This window comes from Plectropomus leopardus, chromosome 14, assembly GCF_026936395.1.
Source record: "Plectropomus leopardus strain MGB_pleo_1.0 chromosome 14, ASM2693639v1, whole genome shotgun sequence".
Taxonomy (NCBI): domain Eukaryota; kingdom Metazoa; phylum Chordata; class Actinopteri; order Perciformes; family Serranidae; genus Plectropomus; species Plectropomus leopardus.
The window spans coordinates 19,632,850-19,651,471 of record NC_142189.1 but is presented as its reverse complement, the minus strand read 5'-3'; the positions used below and the strand labels follow the sequence as shown (position 1 = coordinate 19,651,471).

Here is an 18,622-nt window from a genome sequence, read left to right as displayed (position 1 = left end):
AAAATAACGACCTAAAAGAAATCTTGACCCAGTGAGCGTCCCGTGGTCCACACGGTTCCGCCATGTTATGACGTCACAGTCTAATCCCACCCGAGTGTGTCGGCTCAGTTGGTGCGGAGTCATGAAAGTGTTTGTAAACAACTCACACACAAGGTAACTTAACCGCCGCACTATTATCTTCAACCCTGCTCACCTGCTTAGACGTGTTGGCATATAGCGCTGGTGTTAATATGTTTCGTGTCTGTCGTGAGTGTACGTCTCTGGTGTGAGGGTGTATAAGTTCAGAAATGTTTGATTTTGGGGGTTAGCTAGCCACCTAGCACCGCTACTAGCCTGACGTTAGCTGGCTATGCTAAAGTTGCCTCACTCTGCAGACAGGGGCTAGCTAACGTCGTTAGCTTTGCTAGCCGGCTAGTTAGCTAAATGACATGCCTTTGTCTAGCTAGCTCTCGTCTCTTGGGCACCATGACAGCTCTATTTAAGTAAGTTAAGCTAATGGTTGCTATTGACTAGCAAGTCTATGACATGCTAACAGTTATTTCGCAAGTGCGTTTGGCTTGTTTACTACCTGCTTGTGACACTAACGTTATCTGGACACAGTGTGTTGCCCTGTATTATAATGCTACTCTGGAGCAATTTAAAACTGTCTCTGCCTCTGACATATTATTAATGAAGCTCGTTGTTTTCAGCTGTTTTGTAAACATTTTGTGTAAAGTCTCGTGGCAAGTGTCAAATTACAAAAAGGGGCACCATCTGTGTGTGTTTCTGTAGGCGCAGCAAACTGGAGTCGGACCAATTCCCGCACAGTGTCAACACATCCTCCAAAGTGTCCCTAATCTTGGGATGTGAAGGGTGTTTGAGCTCACGATTCCTCCATGTCTTTAAGTCGACAGGATGACACCACTGTAACACCAGTGATTAATTCATAGAAGTCTGAGTAGCATTCTGGTTGCAGAGCCTCAAGATCCCTTTCATTACTTGTGTACTGTTCACCTATTGAGTTAAGATGCCTTGGCCATTTTCGGAGTCCATCAAGAAGCGGGCTTGCAGATACCTGCTGCATCGGTACCTTGGCAACTTTCTGCAGGAGAAGCTGAGCTTGGATCAGCTCAGTTTAGACCTCTACCAAGGAACTGGATCACTTGCACAAGTGCCACTGGATAAATGGGTATGTGAAGAGTTATGGCAAGAAGCACAGTAGATTATTTTAATTGATTCAAACACAAAATCTGCATGAACTAAGAGAAGCTTCAACATTATGTCTTGTTCCTCAGTCACTCAATGAGCTCCTGGAGACAGCAGATGCCCCTTTTGAGGTCATTGCAGGGTTCATCCAGACAATTTCTCTAACTGTACCATGGGCAGCCCTACTGCATGAAAACTGTGCCCTAGAGGTCAAAGGTTTGGAGATGGTGCTAAGACCAAGACCAAGAGTTGGTAAGTAGAGAATGCATTGTGCCCCACTACAACACAATTTTTGAAAAAGATTTTAGATAGAAACATCTTGTTTTGTTACATGTATCAGAACAACAGATTTTACTGAAAAGTCAGTGTACCCGAATAACCTGTTTATGAGGCTTAATCCTGTTGTGATCATATTTGGGATATGGTGTTTACACGAGCACTGTATACATCTCAATTTCTTTCAGATTACTCCAGTTAACATTTTTTGGGTTTCCCATAAATGGGATATGGTGTTTACATGCTCAAACACATTAACAGGATACTCCAAAAACCAGATCATAAACAGGCTATCATGTCTGTGTAAACACACTCACTTTGGATGTTCTTCTAGCATCTGGTTCTGAGCCCATGTACTGGTCCAGTTTCATGACGAGCAGCATGCAACTTGCCAAAGAATGTCTCAGCCAGAAGCTCACTGACGATATGGGAGAGAGCTTTCAGCCTTTTGAGGGATTAGAGAAGTTTGCGGAAACAATAGAGACGGGTATGTTATGTCTACTCTGTTCCATAACATTCAAATGAGTTTACCGGCCTTGTATTGTGCAAAGTAATTTCTTATATTTTCCTATCTTGCAGTTTTGAGAAGAGTCAAAGTGACTTTTTTGGATACTGTTCTCAGAGTTGAACACATTCCAGAAAATTCTAAAACTGGAATTGCCCTCGAGATTCGAATCCAAAAGTAAGTGAAAAGAAAACTATTCTAAATATTTTTCAGCATCATAATATAGTCAAAAGTCTTTGATCATTATCAATTTCCTATCCTAACTCTAATCAGTCTTAAAGCGAGAGACATAAATAAGGAAAAGGGGAAGAAATACTATTGAATATCTTTACAAATTTAGTCATGGATAGTAAAAATGATCGCAGCTACATGTATGGAAGACTTCTGTAATATTTAGTCCATGTGATGCATTAGTTTTCATGTCGAGCCTCTTGTGTTCTGTGTTGCTTTCAGGATTGTTTACTGCGATGAAACAGGCGAGGAGAGTTCAAGTGTGAATGTGCATCAGCCAACCACATTTGCACATAAAAACCTGCAGATGGAAGGCATAACTGTATTTTGGGATGAGTTCTCAGATGTGTCCCGTGCCGGTTGTAAATCCTCACCCACTCCAGCGGTTGGTATAGCGGCTATTGTTTAAAATTTGGCATAAAAGTGTGTGTATGCATCAGTCTTTTTAAAAATATATCTCTTATCTTGCAGGATACTGAGCCAAAGCTTTCCCCGAGCTGGAATCCCAAAATAATATGTGAGCCTCATCCGCAGTTTACAGAGCCAGTATCCTCTACTACACCCTTTGAACCTCTGCAGGTTGGGAGCCTCGGTGGTAAAATTGAGTTGTCCCTCACTCTGAAGAACAACTTTGCTATGCCTGGAGCAAAGGTAAACTGAGTATTTCCTATTAACAGAATATTATGAGAAACTTTCTGATTAAGACGTTACGATTGATGTCATGAATTAGGGGTTAATTGCTACTACTGACCAGGGTGTTGTACATGCTTTGCTTTCAGCTGGAGGTTGTTGGACATATTGATACACTTATTATTCTGCTGTCCCCGCGACAAGTTCATCTTCTTCTGGACTTGTGTGGAGCTTTCTCTGGTGGAGGTGAGCACCCCTCAGTTCATAAATGATAGGTAACATTAGGTTTAAACAATGTAATAATGTCACCAAATGAGTTACTAAGGAGTAGAGTGAAAAGAGTATTTCTTATTCTGTGTGTGAAGGTGGGCAGGAATGGGCTAAGGATAGAAAGAGCCGACCAATACAGCAAGAGGATGAGTATCGCCTCCATATGGAGCTGAACCGCTGTCTGAAGAAGGATACCACCGTGCCAGGAGCGGACCCCGACCTCTTTGAGAGCCAGACCACCAGAACCGTGTCTAGTCGAGGTTGGACTGAAACGCAATCCCCTAACCCCTGATTTTTCATCAATCATGGTTTCATTTAACTTATGATATGTCTTCTTTCTTTGTCCTTTCTTTTATTTATTTATTTTATTTAAACCAATCTGCGGATGGTGTAGATGATGTGTTCTTCTCCATGGCAGACATGGACATGTCTCACAGCTTGTCGTCCCTTCCTCCGCTGGGTGAACCTCCCACTGTTGACTTGGATTTGTCCCTCAATAGCAACTACTCAGCCTCACCAGGAGAATCTCCCTCTGGAACTGCAACAGTAAGTCTTCGCCGCTTAGACTGCAGGCATAAAGACACATTAAAAGTTAATGTAGTTGAGCATTAAAGTCTCTGTGGTCTTCTTACACTGTTACAGTGATACTGAGTTCAGGTTCGCTATAGGGTGCTATGTGGCTCTCCAGCCATTTTTTAATTCACACTGAAAGTAAATTGACTCACAGTGGGATTATATTTTTATGTATTTTAAATGGAAATCAGTTGCCAGAGTGCACGAACAGCATCACAACAGAGCTTGTTTATCAAAAAATGTGCCAGAGGAGCATTCGCACACCCAGAAAGAGGTCCATGCTAAACCCTAAATTTTCTTGTTTCCTAGAAACTGGCCCCTAGACTCCTGTCATTTTGAAAAAGAGTCCAACGGGCTAAGCAAATTGAGTATCCCTGCGCTATTAAATACTTAAATCTTAGCAAGTTGCAGTGCAGTGTAATCAAATATCTATACTGACAAAATCAGAAAGTATGTAAATGATGTGATTTTTGTTTGTGTTGTAAGTTTCTTCCAAACGAACTGCTGTCGTCTGGCATCATATCTGTGTATCTGTGTTTGTAGGCTCTGTGGGATGATTACATGGATGTACCACAACAAAGAGAGAAGCAGACTACTGAAACTCCCGTCCAGTCACGGGATTCACAACTCCCTCAGAAATTATTGAGACAGACTTGTAAGTATTAAAATATATTGATATACTTGAGATACCAACTTTTCCCTGAGAGTTTCCAAGTGGCTTTATTGTTGGTGCTGCTGTCGCAAAAGAAACCGGATCACTTTCTGTTTTCCTCAGCACGTAGCAACTACCAACAATACAGGACACAATGCATTTTGTTGTCCACGGTTACTTTGGTTGTTTCACTGCTATTTCTTCTAGTGAGAAAAACTCACACTGATTTTTGGTAATTGTGGACAGTTACCAGGGGAAACAAAACGCTGTCCTCTTCCTGTTTTGTTTGTGCAGTGGTTAACGCACTTCTTTTGTGCCATAAATGGAGCCTTCTTTTTCTAAACAGAATGCACTGTGAAAGCGAGGCTTATAGGGAACAAATCTAACACTGACTGTGTCATTTTTCTATAGCCATTAAATTGCGCAATCGACATTTACTGCAAAATGATAAGTTAAATGTATACTATGCAGGATTGTCAGTTAGTGTTTGTAAAAATGCTCACAAGCAGAAGTGAAAGTAAAAACCAATCCCAATTCACTTGTTTGGTATTCCCCTGCAACTTACAGTCTGGCACCTGGTCACTATCTTTTTATAGGGCGGCGACCTCACCTGAGTGCTGTGGAGAAACATGTCCATAAAAGTCTCGAACACAGAAAACAAAAAAAATACAAGCAGAGCCTCAGGAAAATACACTACCACACACTTGTAGTGGGCCATAAGTGATGATTTAGAGGGATTACTTCTTTTTTAGTATACATTTTTAGCAAAACCCTGCATGATGTATCCTTTAAAGCAAAAAACTTGGCAATTTCCACTTTAAACCATTAAATACTATTCCCTCTGTACTTAAGAGAGGGAAAGGAATATGCACTTTTTCATTCCAAGCAAAGATAACGTGAGCATAACTCACTGATTAGATCTCTGTCTGTGGTTGAGTAAACAAAGTGTCTGTATGTGTTTCAGCTCATCCATCCAAAACCCACGGTGATGAGTCAAGGCCAGAACTGGTGTTAAGGTTAACACTGAGTAGCCTGGCTGTGTCAGTCCTCCACATCGACCCACTCCCACCACCAGACGCTGCTCCCAGTCCCCTCGGCCCCATGGCTGCACACTTCTTCAGCATGGTGGGCCCGGGCCAGCTCGCCCCCGCTGCCTTCCTTCAGTCTCGGACTGTGTTTAATCAGGCTTGCCCCCATGATCATCTCAGGTGCGCCTTTATTTTTTACTAATTCCTTTTGTAGAGAGTTATACTTGATTTGTCATTTAAGTGTTTTATATCTGTCTGTTATTTGCAGGTTTGTGGGTCAGGGCCTCAAGATCAACTACGAGCACTGTCAGGGATCCAGCCTGCGGACTTTCAGCACTGATGTCTCCCTTAACCAGATGGAGTTTCTGGAGTGTCTCTTCCCCTCTGAGGCCGTCATTGGCGGCTCCCAAAGAGGCATTCAGTACACTGAGGTTAGAGTTTCAAGCCTGAGCTAAGCACTTTCTGCACTGCACTGAGCTTTGGTTGGTTTATCACATTCAATACGCCTGAAAGTTGCAGCTGGCATGACAAGAGTGTTTCTCACTAGTTTCTCTGTCGCATCTCAGCTCCTGACATTTGACACCGCCGCCAGTGCTGATGCGCCGCTTACCACCTGCCTTCACCTGCTTTACAAACAGGCTGAGCGCAGAGGCCCTCAGGTAACGGCATTTATTAGTAATATATGAAACCACAGCACTAACACTCAAACACATTATCTGCATCACTGTCAGGCTTCTGCTCAGTCAGCCTTTTTGGTTCTCCGTGCAGGGCGGCCAGGTTCGTCTGAGCACCATTCCCAGAAAAGCTGAGATCCAGGTGGAGCTGGGCCCCGTGCGCTCTGAGCTGGACATCAGCATCGTAGACCGTCTCAACTCCTTACTGCAACCTCAGAAGCTGGCCACCACAGAGCTGATGGCCTCCCACATGTACACATCCTATAATAAACACGTCAGCTTGGTAAGGGCGTCTCAAGAATGATATATAGAGTATCAGAAATATGAATATGTCAGATATAATGATATGATTAGTATAGCCTAGAAAATTATTGACATCTAATCATGCACATTGACTCTTGAACTTAGATTAAAAGGTTAAATAGCTGCATATATGTTGGTTCTACGGCATATAATATAATTCTTTGTCTCTTTAAACTCATTTCTCAGCACAAGGCCTTTACAGAGGTTTTCCTCGATGACAGCCATACTCCCACCAACTGTCATGTATCGCTGACGGTCAATGCCCCACTGCTGGGCCTTGCAGTCCGCTTTCCCATCCCTGACCTACGCTCAGATCAGGAGAGGGGCCCTTGGTTCAAGAAGTCGCTGCAGAAGGAAGTACTCTACCTGGAGCTGGAAGACCTGGAAATGAAAACAGAGTTCATGGGTGGCAGCTCTCCTGACCAAACCAAAATGGAGCTCACTTTCAGGGAGCTTATAGGTATGTCGTGGAAAGTTAAAAAAAATTACATGAAGATTGTTTTATCAGAGAAATTGCTCTTAAACTGCTTTTTTTTTTTTTTTGCTTTGCATAGGGAAGTTTCAGGAGGAGCCGGATCAACCAGCTGCCCGGTTCCTCAGGGTGTCCCACACTATGGACGGGGACATGACAACATCTGAAAGTGTAAAATTTGATTGGCCGAGGTAAGTTTCTCTAAACAAATGCACACGGATCTGTCCATTCAGGGACACCTCTCAGTGAAATTATTAAATCTCTCTGTGCAGGGTTGTGCTGAAGATGAACCCCACTGCAGTCCACTCTATCCTTGAGCGGGTAACGGCTGAAGATGACGAGGGGGCTGAGGACCATTCCCTTGAAGAGGAGGAGGAGGAAGGGGCTGCCCATTCACTGAAGGATGTGTGTGACTTTGGGAAACCAGAGCCATCACCCTTTTCGTCACGAAGGGTCATGTATGAGAATGAAGAGGTAGGTCACGGCCAGTTTAAATGTAAATGTACAGCTAACTGCTGTTTATAATATTACATTTCTTAGGGTTTAAGTCCTTTTTTTTGCTTTTTAAACATTAATTAAATGCACTGGAACCTAAAGCAACGGCTAAATGTGTTGGCTTAGAAATTATCCAGCTGTATGAAAAAAACCTGATTGATTTATAAGTCTGCTCTCTTTATACAACCTGTTAATCTTGAAATTTACTCAATTTGGAACATTATAAAGACTATCAATGTTGTGTTATCATGCACAGATATGCCTGGTATTAGGAAAGAAAGATCAACAAGCCTTCAATGAAAATATAAAATGTTGCAGCACACATATTACCTTATATTTAAAAAAGTCCCTTTAAGATTTGCTTAACTGAAGATTTGTTTGGTTCTGACGATGGCGTTGCTCTAGAGCAGGTGATTTTGTGGATAAATTTGCATTTAGGAGTGGCAATGCCCTCTGGTTAATGTGCTATTATATGGCAGATGCATCATTTTGCAAACAGCAACATGAGCACTGATTTGCATACCTAACCTGTTGATAGCAGGTGTTGAGAAGCCTAAGTTTAGAAAATCTTTCTTCTTCTTTTTTTTTTTTTAACTCTAGATGGTCATCCCCGGCGATGTTGCTGAGATGACAGAGTTCCAGGAAAAAACCATGAACAACTCTCGCTTCATCCTGGAGTTGTGTTTCCCCAATGTGCAGTTAGTGCTCCCCACCAAGGCATTTTATGAAAAACTACACAACAGGTACAGAATGATACAAAATGACATGAAGTTTGTTAAAATTTGAGTCATACAGTTGGACAGTAAAGCAGTTAATTTGTTTTGTTTTTTTTCAAATGTATTAATGTGTTTTTTAGTAGCTGTAAATCAACAGATAATCAGTTGTTTTCGTGTTTGAATAGATTTTTATTTCTGTCCTGACTGGTCTTTTTGACAGCCAGCTATTATGTTGAGTAGAGTGCACTGTCAAAATAAGTCATAAATTCTGTCATACCCATAGAAATAGGAATGCACAATATTGGATTTTTGCTAATATCCAAGATGCCAATATTTTCCTAACTTGTTTGGCCAAATGTCATTACTGATTTCTTTGCATATTTCCTGTAGACTTCCCAGCAATGGAATTAATATATTTTAATGTCCACTCTTATCATAATGACCCACTGGGGTATGCAGACATAAAATGCAGACATAAAACATTTTCAAACAAAACTTAAAAAAAAAAAAAGTGAAAATTCAGCTTTGATGATGCTCTCTCCTGAGTTTGTCTTCACAGTAACTACAGCCAGGGCAAATGTGACCTATTTCAACTAATTAAAGTCGCATGATTAAAGCATCATCCTATCATTGTGTCATATGGGCAGAAATCTGCATTGCGGGCGAATGTGCCGATATAATTGTGCATCCCTACATGGAAGATATGATAAGATTCTTAAACCCGGTCTGTTCCATGCATGAAATGTATTTTTTTTTAATATTATAGGATAAACAATGACCTTCTACTGTGGGAACCCACTGCTCCGTCTCCAGTGGAGACAGTGGAAAGCATGCCATACGGAGTTGGACTCTCCGTCGCCAGTCAGCTGATCAACACTTACTCCAAAGACAGCTTTAGCCAGTTCCGCTCTACTGGTCCAGAAGGTAAGACGACACTGAATATTTTCCATAAATTTGCATTTTGTCAGACTCCTAGAATTTAAGTAGAAATGAGTAATTGTTAAACACCCATCAGCTCGTCTCTGCATAGACACGCTTTGTGTTGTGCTTTCAGAGGAGACCAGCGGCTCAGAGGAGGAGACCATGCACTATTACTCTCCTGCATCTGATCTGGGCCTCAGGTCCCGCAAGAAGAAAAAGCCCAAAGTCCAGAGCAAGACCTCCCAGAGCCTGTTCTCTGTCATCCTCAGTGTCAATCACGGCCTGGTGTCTCTTCAAACTAATGCTAAGGTAAACTCACATCCGTTCTGATATCACTGAATGTCCGTAGAGTTTTATTCTCACGTTTTCTATGGATAGTGCGATTGAGTTTTCCTTCTTTCTACCAGAAGGAGGATAAAACTGTACTGAAAAACAAACATGGCGAGTTCTGGCTGGAGGTGAAAAATGCCGTACTGTTCAGTGTGACGCAGTACGAAGGCTATAAAGACCAACACTACGTCTGTTTCCACACAAGTAATGTTTGCATGTATCATCAAGGTAAACCAACTGCACATGTTCACTACAATATTACTTGTTGTGTGTATGTGATATTTGGTGATAATGTGACCTGAAAATCTCTTCAGGACTTGTGGATGGAGGCCCCTCCGGCTCAGACGTCAAGTTGCCATGTAGGACACATCCCCACTGGTTAGAGCCGACCATCTACCAGTCTGAGACATCTCCTGAGAGATCCTCAACGCCCTCAGAGGGTATTGGTCTGGAGGCCCGGAGCATGGTGTCTGTCGCTGTCAAAATCTCATCACAGAATGCAGAACGCAATGTCAAGGTAGGTTTGTCAAATCACTGACAGGTAAAAGGCCAAACTGGAGTCAGCTTTTGTTCACCGTGGTATAGATTCTGCATCTGTCGATCTTTGTAGAGATTGTTACATTTGAATAATTGTTAAAGGCCTCAAGATGTGATGTTATCCACAAGAAAAAAAAGGCAAAGCTTACAGACAAGTCAGGAAAAATAACAGAATTTTGTGTAGCAGAACTTTTGTTAAATATCCCCTCTAGACAAGTTTTAAAGTTTTAAAAAATGTTCTGCAAAGATTAATATTTTTAACATGGTTTTCCAACATTAAAAGAAAAAAATACAAACAAACAAAAACCAAACTGTAAGCAGATCTGCTTCTCCCTCATTGAGAAACTCTAAATCTGGCCTCTGTCCCACCCACCAACACTGCTTGCGCAAGGTTTTGCATTCACTGAGTGCCTTCCCCACCACTGCCACAACACTAAAACGAAGCGAGGAAATAGGTCTGGCTATGTGAGAATTGCGCAAGGGTGGCCTATAAAAGAGCAGTGCACGTCTAGTAGACAGAAACCATCCATGCTTGCAGAAAAATGTATTCTGTCAAGCTGAGATTTTTATTTTTCGTGTAAGAAATCCCTTCTCCACTGAAGTTTTCACGTCTCTGCAGGTGTTGTGTCAAAGTATGTTTCCTAATCAATATGCTGCCCTGTTTTAGACAGTGATTGGCTTTCGTACCAGTGCTGCACTGTAGATTTTAAGGATGTGCACAGACACCCCCCTTCAGTCAAGGAATGTGAAAACACCTCTCCTGTGATAAACTTTGCACAGTTACGAGTCACAATAGTCTTGGTCAGTCAGTTTAGACAACATAAACATAAGAAATATTCACTTTTTGAATAGAGGGGATCTTTAAGGACTCTGTTATCCAATAAAGAACTTGAAACCCCAAGATATGGAATGTTATCTTGTGTTTACAAGATAGACACAGGGGATGAAGACAGTTTTTGTCCTATAGATGGGGCTATTTTCAAAGTGAATAGTTTTTCTTGATCTTTGCACCCAAACCAAACTGTGACCTTGTCCTGTAAGGGCATGGTAAACACTCGTGTTTTCTCAGTGCTGCACATTGAGTTTTCAGGCCTATGCCATGTAGTTAAATAATGGGTGACTAAGTCAGCATTTTAATGCAGAAAAATGTTATTTATTGCATTATTCCCCAAAGCATTCCTTATTCAACAACACATACGACTCCTTTCACTATATCTCTGTTATACCCAAAACAGTCCTAAAACTATTCTCCTAAATAGCTATAGGCCCCCAAAATACCAATTTCCTTTTTTTTGATGAGTTTGCAGAGCTGATTTTAATTATTGTTACTGACTTTGTAATCTTTACTGGTGACTTTAATATTCATGTCAACAACCCAAATGATAGGAATGTGATATTAGACTTTAGAGAGTAAATTGAAATTTAATTGACATTGCTATTTTTTCAGCTCTTTGGGACATACTTTGGGCTGCGATGAACTTTGACTTGATTAATCTATAAAGCACTTTGGGTTGCCTTTGGGTATGAGGTGTGCTATATAAATACATTTGCCTTGCCTATATTAGTCATCTTGCCTCTTAGTTTCTGCTCACTGTGCTGATGTGTGCCTTTTTTATTTAGGAATTTCTGGTTGCAATTGGAGTTAGAGGAGCCACACTCCAGCACAGAGTGGTCCCTCCCAGTCTGGGCTGGTATGACCAGGTAGGCAAAAAGGAAGCTACCCAAAAATTCCCATAATCCCATAATCCCATAAAATTACACATTTTTAATCTTAATGCGTATTTTTGTTCAATAGATTGTTGACTTTCTGAATGTTTCCGATGAGCCCGTGTTGGGTTATGCCCCTCCTACGTCTGTCACCACCTTACATTTACACCTGTGGAGCTGCTCTCTAGACTACAGGTAAAATAATCTTAAAACCTCACACTAAACAATGAGTTATTTGTTATCTGTGTGTATATTTTAATTCATTTTTATCTTGACAGGCCCATTTACCTGCCTCTCAGATCACTGCTGGTTGTTGAGACTTTCAGCATCTCCAGCAGCGTCTCTTTAGACCACTCTTCCTCAACACTCAGGTATGTAACGAGTTTCGCTGATACTAAGTCAACTAAGATACTAAGATACTAAGTGAATTGTAACTGAGTAATAGAAAAAAATGTCTTTGCTAAATATGATATGTTGCGCACAGGATAATTTTGGATGAAGCGGCTCTGTTCCTCTCAGACAAGAGTAATGCCGTCTCTGTCAATCTAGCACGTGGTGAGTTGATTTAAGTGACAACGATGTTAAATAACTGCTTTATAATGTTTAAAGGCAGCTTTGACTGATGTTTTCTGCTGGTTTTTTTCACAGACTATGTCCAAGTGGTAGACATGGGGACACTGGAGTTGAGGATTACAGCGGTCAAACCTGGACTGGATGGAAAGTTGGTAAGAGTAGTCTGTCTCTAAAGGGCGTTTATGTTTTAAACATTTTCTCTTGAAACAAGTTTGAAAAACAGTTCCACTGTGTCTTGGGTGACAGTCAGAGCCCAGATTTGAGCTGCGCTGTTCCAGTGACGTGATTCACATCAGAACGTGTTCGGACTCCTGCGCCGCCCTCATGAACCTTATTCAGTATGTAGCCAGCTATGGAGACTTGCTGCCCCCTGCAGAACCAGAGACCAAGAACAGCAGCACTGCACAAAGAGCCAAGGTCAGCAGTGACAGCAACATGAGCCAGTATTGCTCAGCCACATTAGGATTTTAAACATCTACTGGTCATACATGCTTAGTTTGAGTGTATTTTTTTTGAACAGGCGGAGTTTCCGAGCCGGCCCACATCTCAGACACCGTTGCTCGCTGAGACTGAGCAGCAGATGTTGCAGGATCTGATGAGTGAAGCTATGGAGGAGACTGACGGGCAGCATGCACCCGGACTACAGCAGAACGGTGAAGACTTTTTCTGGTAAAGATTAAACTTTTAGCTCCATAAATGATAAAAACTTACCTAGATTTATTCTTTTTCACACATCTGTAGGTGCACACGAGGAGCGAAATCAAGACCACAGCCCGCCTCGCTCAGACCTGTTCTTGTTCCCAGATGAGAGCGGCAATTTCAACCAAGATTCAAGTCCCACTTACCCCATGCTTCACTCTCCCCTCATCACTCCTGTGCCTCATCTGGCGCAAGAGACAGACGACTTTTGTATTCTGGAGACTCCAGGTTCCAGAGGAGAGGTCAGGATGTGCTCGTTCACACAGTTTTGGCCGCTTGAGAGAATGAAAATCTGTGTTGGCTCACTGTAAAGTGATTTGTGTTTCAGGATATCGATCAGGAGCCAGTGGTAAAGCAGCTTACGTCAGATCCTGTGGAAATCAAAGATGATTACTTCAGTCAGCCTCTAGAGGGGAGCGACTCCAGCCGTGGAGCCATGAACTTTCCCATCCCAGAGGTGCGCTACCTCATCAAGGAGATCTCTGTCATCTGGCACCTCTATGGTGGGAAAGACTTTGGGATGGCCACTTTTACAGCGTCTCCTGCTAGAAGCCGGGGGTGAGCAATTAGCTGCGTAACATTTTTTAACTGTGAACTGTGATTTTTAAAGGATTACTTAGATTTTTCTTATCATTATTACCACATCTCTATTTCATTTGACTTTAATCTTTATTTATTTATTTTTGTTCATTTTTTTCCCATTTTATTATTATTATCATTATTATTATTATTATTATCTTTAGGATTTTTATATTCACTATTTTGTTTATCTATTTTATTAAGTCTTCATTTTACTTAAGTTTTATGATCACTATTCCTATATCTTTATCTCTACATGTATAGACGTTTTGCTTTGCCTTTCTTCTTTAAACACAGAACTACTGATTCATGTATTCCCTGAAAATTTAAACAAACAAAAAAAAATGTATCCTTCTCTCCATTTTGCAGCTCTACACCCCACAGCTCCCCTTCTCAAACTCCTGTCAGACAGGCCAAAACGTCGGGACGGGCAGCGGGTGGAAGAGGAAGGAACCCGGACGTCCTGATGGAGATCCAGCTCAGCAAGGTACAGTTCCTATTCACCCAGAATTAATGTTTTTGTTAATGTTTCTCTCATACTGATCACATGAATACCATGGGACATTTCTTTAGCATTGACCAGCTTTTCTGTGACCATTTATCAAGGTGAGATTTCAGCATGAGGTGTACCCACAGGCCCAGGTGGCTTCTGGGCCAACGATGGATCAGCCAGTCTCCCGGCAGGTCTTTGTTGTGCAGGACTTGGAAATTCGTGACAGGCTGGCAACCTCACAGATGAACAAGTTCCTCTACTTGTATTCTAGCAAAGAAATGCCCAGAAAAGCGCACTCTAATATGGTGAGGAGGGCAACACACTCGACATTAACCCAGTCAAGTCTCCGCCTTGTGTAACCTCTTCATGTGTCTTTGGTTTCAGTTGACAGTTAAGGCACTGCACATGTGTCCTGAATCAGGCCAGGCTCCCCAGGAGTGCTGCTTGCGTGTTTCCTTGATGCCTCTCCGCCTCAATATCGATCAGGTAAAAGACTGTGATACAGATGATTGTACTGAATACACGTATAAGAATCCTCAGTAAATGGTTTACATGACAGGTTTTTTTTTTTGTTTGAAGGACGCACTGTTCTTCTTGAAGGACTTCTTTGCCAGCCTTGCCACTGAAGTTGAGTTTTTCTCTCCCCCTGCTCAAGAAGGTAAAATTCATTACTCTCATGAACTCAAACATCATTTAATACAACTCTCACTTGCTCCTAATGAGATAATATTTTGTTCTGCAGCTGTCTGTGTTTCCACAAAAAAAGCAGCTGCCCCGGAGATCTCCTGCAGCTTCTCCAAGCACGCCGGCAGCAGCCAGGACCCGGCCCCGATCATCTCAGTGCCTGCTCAGAGACGCTTGAGCCACAATGGTTTTTCCACATCTGGCAGAGAGGAAGTGATTGATAATGAAGCCTCTGCTCCTCCCTTCACAGACCAACCCATCTTCTTTAGGTCAGTTTTAAATAACCTAAAAAATGACCCCCCTGTCCTTAGAAGAAATCACTGAAATTTTTTGTCTGACATTTTCTTTTCCTTACAGGGAGTTTCGATTTACCTCTGAGGTTCCCATTCGCTTGGATTACCACGGGAAACATGTTGCAATGGAGCAGGTACATGTTCTAAGAGGGCTTTGTATATTATTTCCACATTATTTCATGTTTGCTTTGCGAATAATGTTATGACTTCTCTGTTTCAGGGAACTTTTGCAGGAATCATTATCGGGTTGACACAGCTTAATTGTTCAGAGCTGAAACTGAGGCGCTTGTGCTACAGACAAGGGTATGTTTATCTCAGTTAATATATATCATCAGACTGTTACTGTTGCTGTCACTTGTTGATTGACATCTTGGATTCAGCAAGTAATAGAGCAAAATTCTTCTGCGCAGCATAATATGTGTTATATCCTGGAACTACTAATCTTTCCAAAGTAATAATACTTGTTTGTATTTTTAGATTATTGGGTGTGGATAAGCTGTTTTCCTATGCAATAAATGAATGGCTAAATGACATCAAGAAGAACCAGCTTCCAGGGCTGCTGGGTGGTGTGGGCCCAATTCACTCTCTGGTGCAACTAGGTGAGTACAAACACATGTTCTGAACTCAGTCACAGGCTTTTTGGTGTCATCAAATGAACTTACATTTCATAATGTGCATAAATGGTTGATATAAATAAAGAAAACAAGCTGTAAAATGAGCTAGAATATCTAACTTAACTTTGTAGTTCTCATTTCTTATTTATCTTTAATCGCTGTATTATATAATCAAAGTTTATTAATATTATTATTTATTCTATAAGCCATAACTGGACTAGATTTTTCCCTATATTTATGTTTCTTTAAGCATAGAACCAACTTTTAATCAGTGGCTACATGTAATTCATGGGTTCATTAAAGAAGTGCTGTGAAAGTGGTTCACAGTGTGTGAGCATGCTGATTCAGGTGTGTTTCTCAGGTAAAGTAGTCCTTGTTCTTAAAATAAGTGTTCTGTTCAGTTCAGGGATTCAGGGACTTGGTCTGGCTCCCGATTGAGCAGTACAGGAAAGATGGTCGGATTGTCCGTGGGTTTCAGCGTGGCACTGCCTCCTTTGGGACCTCCACAGCCATGGCTGCTCTGGAGCTCACCAACAGGATGGTGCGGACCATCCAGGTAAACTCTTCACTGTAACTAAAAAGAAATCTATTCATAAGGGATGGGCATTTTAAGTAATTTCCGATTTCGATTACTTGCATTAAGTTGTTATTGAATTCTCAAGTACTCACAAGAAATAAAAAAAAACATAAGAATAGGGTCTGAAATGAACACTCAAGTGAAAATGTGGGTCGGGTTTGGGTTAGCTTTCCTTTCTGCGCTGCACAGACTGGACAGATTAACTATGATATGAAAGTTAAAGGTTACATAGCTTGTACTGCATATTCATTTATTTTATTTTGTTTATTTCCAAACACCTGATCACCATTCTGCCTATAACATTCGACTGAGGGATGTCTGACTGAAACAGTGGCTGTTATCTGCAGCTGCGCAGATCTACTATTTTTGGTATTTTGATCTGATATTAATAGATAGCTGTAACATCACTGCGTCCCATCCAAAACAATGCAGACTTTTAATATAAAACTGGGCAATTTATGTTTAGGATAATACATGTTTTTTCTTTTTTACAAAGCAAAAAAAAAAAAAACTACGTATTGTAACATAACAGCAAATTTATTTTCTATAGCTGGTGACGTTACTTAGCTCTAATTTGTATCAAAGTGTAACATATTTCTAAATTTTCTTGCCCTCTCTCTCTCTCTCTCATTCCTTCATGTATGCCAGCTGCCTCAAATTATGTTTGAATAGAGTTTAAAGCTGATATGTTTGAAAAATACCAGGGAAGTGGGACAAGGAAGGAAGAAAAAAAAAGTCCTTGAGAAGTTTTAAAGTTTTGTCCTTGAAAATGTGTGGGAACCTTGATTTGGTCTATATGTTAAATGATTACTAACTTCCAAATGGAGCACTTATGCCTCATACCCCCTATTATTCACTGCTTATGCCTTCTTGAGGCGTCAGGTAAATCTGTTGTTGTGTGTCACTTTGTAGGCCGCAGCTGAGACGGCGTATGATATGGTGTCTCCGGTGCCCGATGAGAGAGACACAAAGAGAATAAAACGTTTCTCCCATTATGGACTGGCGCATCAGCCCGTTGACCTGAGAGAAGGTGTAGCTAAAGCCTACACTGTTGTAAAAGAGGTAAACGAACCTAAAGCTAAAGATGTTCACTTCATTGACATTAATGGAAAGAAACTATTTTTAATGAGGATTGTGGCGTTTCCATCCACAGGGCATTACGGACACAGCACTTACCATCTATGACACAGCCACTCGGGAGCACGAGCAACGCGGGATGACGGGCGCAGTGGGTGGAGTTCTCCGCCAGCTGCCACCAGCTGTGGTCAAGCCACTCATTATGGCCACTGAAGCCACCTCCAACGTCTTGGGTGGGATGAGGAACCAGATTCACCCTGATGCACGCCAGGAGGAGTCTCAGAAATGGAGGCAGGGCGAGGAGTAATTCTTGTTGCCATACGGTTCCTGAGACTTTGCAGAACAGCGAAAAAAATGTGTTGGAAACTTTCTTCAGAGCATTTTTTGAAGCAGAGCATCTCAGATGTGCACATACAAGCTCTGGTGTATATGTAATGAAGTTCATCTCGTGGCAATATGAGCTACTGTGATTCAGCTTGTGTCAGCTTACCAGTTCCCTCACAGTGCCTTCATGGTTATCAGCATTGCCCAACTGTTTGTTTAATCAAAAGGGATGAAGAGTGACAGATTTATGAGCCACATATTGTCTTTATGTGGATTATGTTCTGCTATAGGATAGACAACAGCATTATAAATATAAAATCATAACAATAAAGAAGTAGGCTGTGGTCTCATGAGGCGCAACATTTGCTTCATTCTCAAGCAGCTCTGTTTACAGGTTGTATGTGGTTATCTTACTTGTCAATAAACACTAATATTATAGTTGTATTGACCCTTAATTTATATAACATGTACTGTATGTATGTGGGCCTTGTTATTTACTGTAAATATTCCTAATGTGTTACATTTCATGCGAATATAAGAGAACAAGTATAGAAACTGAATGTGTTGCAGTTCTGTTATCAGCACCTTTAAGTGACTCTGAGGGTTACTTGCTCTAATGAATGACAGATAGTAAGATAACCCAGATTTGTTATGAAGTTCACAATTTTATTTTGAGCTGTGATCAATGTTGTGTAATTTTCCCAAGAGCTGCTGCTCTGAAAAGCTGCTTTGAAAATTTTAAATGTTTTACCGTGTCAGTCTGCCGCTCACATTTTCAAATGGTTGACAACAAACTTGTACAAGAAACAGTATCCACTCAAAATCGTAAAGTCTTAATATCCTGCGCAATTGATTTTTTTTAAGTGTATGTTTGGATCTTGATATTTGGTGTGATATGTTGTGTTGCAGACATTTGGTTTGCCGATTTTCTTGTTTATGTGGACAGGATAATATTTCGTGTACATAAGTGTACAGTTGAATTTGTATTAAAAGCATGAAAGGGAAATAAAAAAATATAATCTATCAGGGTAAAGTGTGGATGGATATGATTTTTACCTTTGATAACTGAGTTGTAGTCATAAAAATAGTGATATATTATATCACTATATATTCATAAAGGCATTCATTCATTACATCTTGTTTTTTTAGTATGTGTTTTTTATATGATTAATAGTAGTACAGGTTTATCCACAACCTAAAATCG

The 18,622-nt window shown here is 41.1% G+C and overlaps 1 protein-coding gene across 1 annotated transcript; it reads left to right on the top strand.

Moving 5' to 3' along the window:
* Positions 1–34: 34 nt before the first annotated feature.
* atg2b (autophagy related 2B) lies at positions 35–18,451 on the top strand. Its single transcript, XM_042500252.2, has 43 exons — positions 35–153; positions 772–1,168; positions 1,275–1,437; positions 1,796–1,948; positions 2,041–2,143; positions 2,420–2,582; positions 2,669–2,848; positions 2,977–3,073; positions 3,193–3,357; positions 3,492–3,643; positions 4,214–4,325; positions 5,287–5,530; positions 5,619–5,781; positions 5,917–6,009; positions 6,119–6,307; positions 6,514–6,787; positions 6,882–6,990; positions 7,072–7,273; positions 7,895–8,037; positions 8,777–8,934; positions 9,065–9,240; positions 9,339–9,489; positions 9,576–9,778; positions 11,419–11,499; positions 11,594–11,700; positions 11,784–11,876; positions 11,990–12,060; positions 12,154–12,230; positions 12,325–12,495; positions 12,599–12,731; positions 12,820–13,019; positions 13,106–13,335; positions 13,726–13,843; positions 13,963–14,154; positions 14,234–14,335; positions 14,429–14,507; positions 14,592–14,802; positions 14,891–14,960; positions 15,047–15,129; positions 15,304–15,425; positions 15,842–15,996; positions 16,930–17,079; positions 17,171–18,451. Exons 2-43 carry the CDS (start codon positions 1,007–1,009, stop codon positions 17,399–17,401), a joined length of 6,231 nt encoding a protein of 2,076 aa, XP_042356186.1. The 5' UTR covers positions 35–153; positions 772–1,006; the 3' UTR covers positions 17,402–18,451.
* Positions 18,452–18,622: the final 171 nt, after the last annotated feature.

Coding starts and splice junctions, on each gene's coding strand:
- atg2b (XM_042500252.2), top strand. CDS start 1,007: ATGCCTTGGCCATTTTCGGAGTCCATCAAGAAGCGGGCTTGCAGATAC. Junction 9,490..9,575: donor TGTTTGCATGTATCATCAAG/GTAAACCAACTG, acceptor AAATCTCTTCAG/GACTTGTGGATGGAGGCCCC. Junction 13,336..13,725: donor TCTCCTGCTAGAAGCCGGGG/GTGAGCAATTAG, acceptor TCCATTTTGCAG/CTCTACACCCCACAGCTCCC.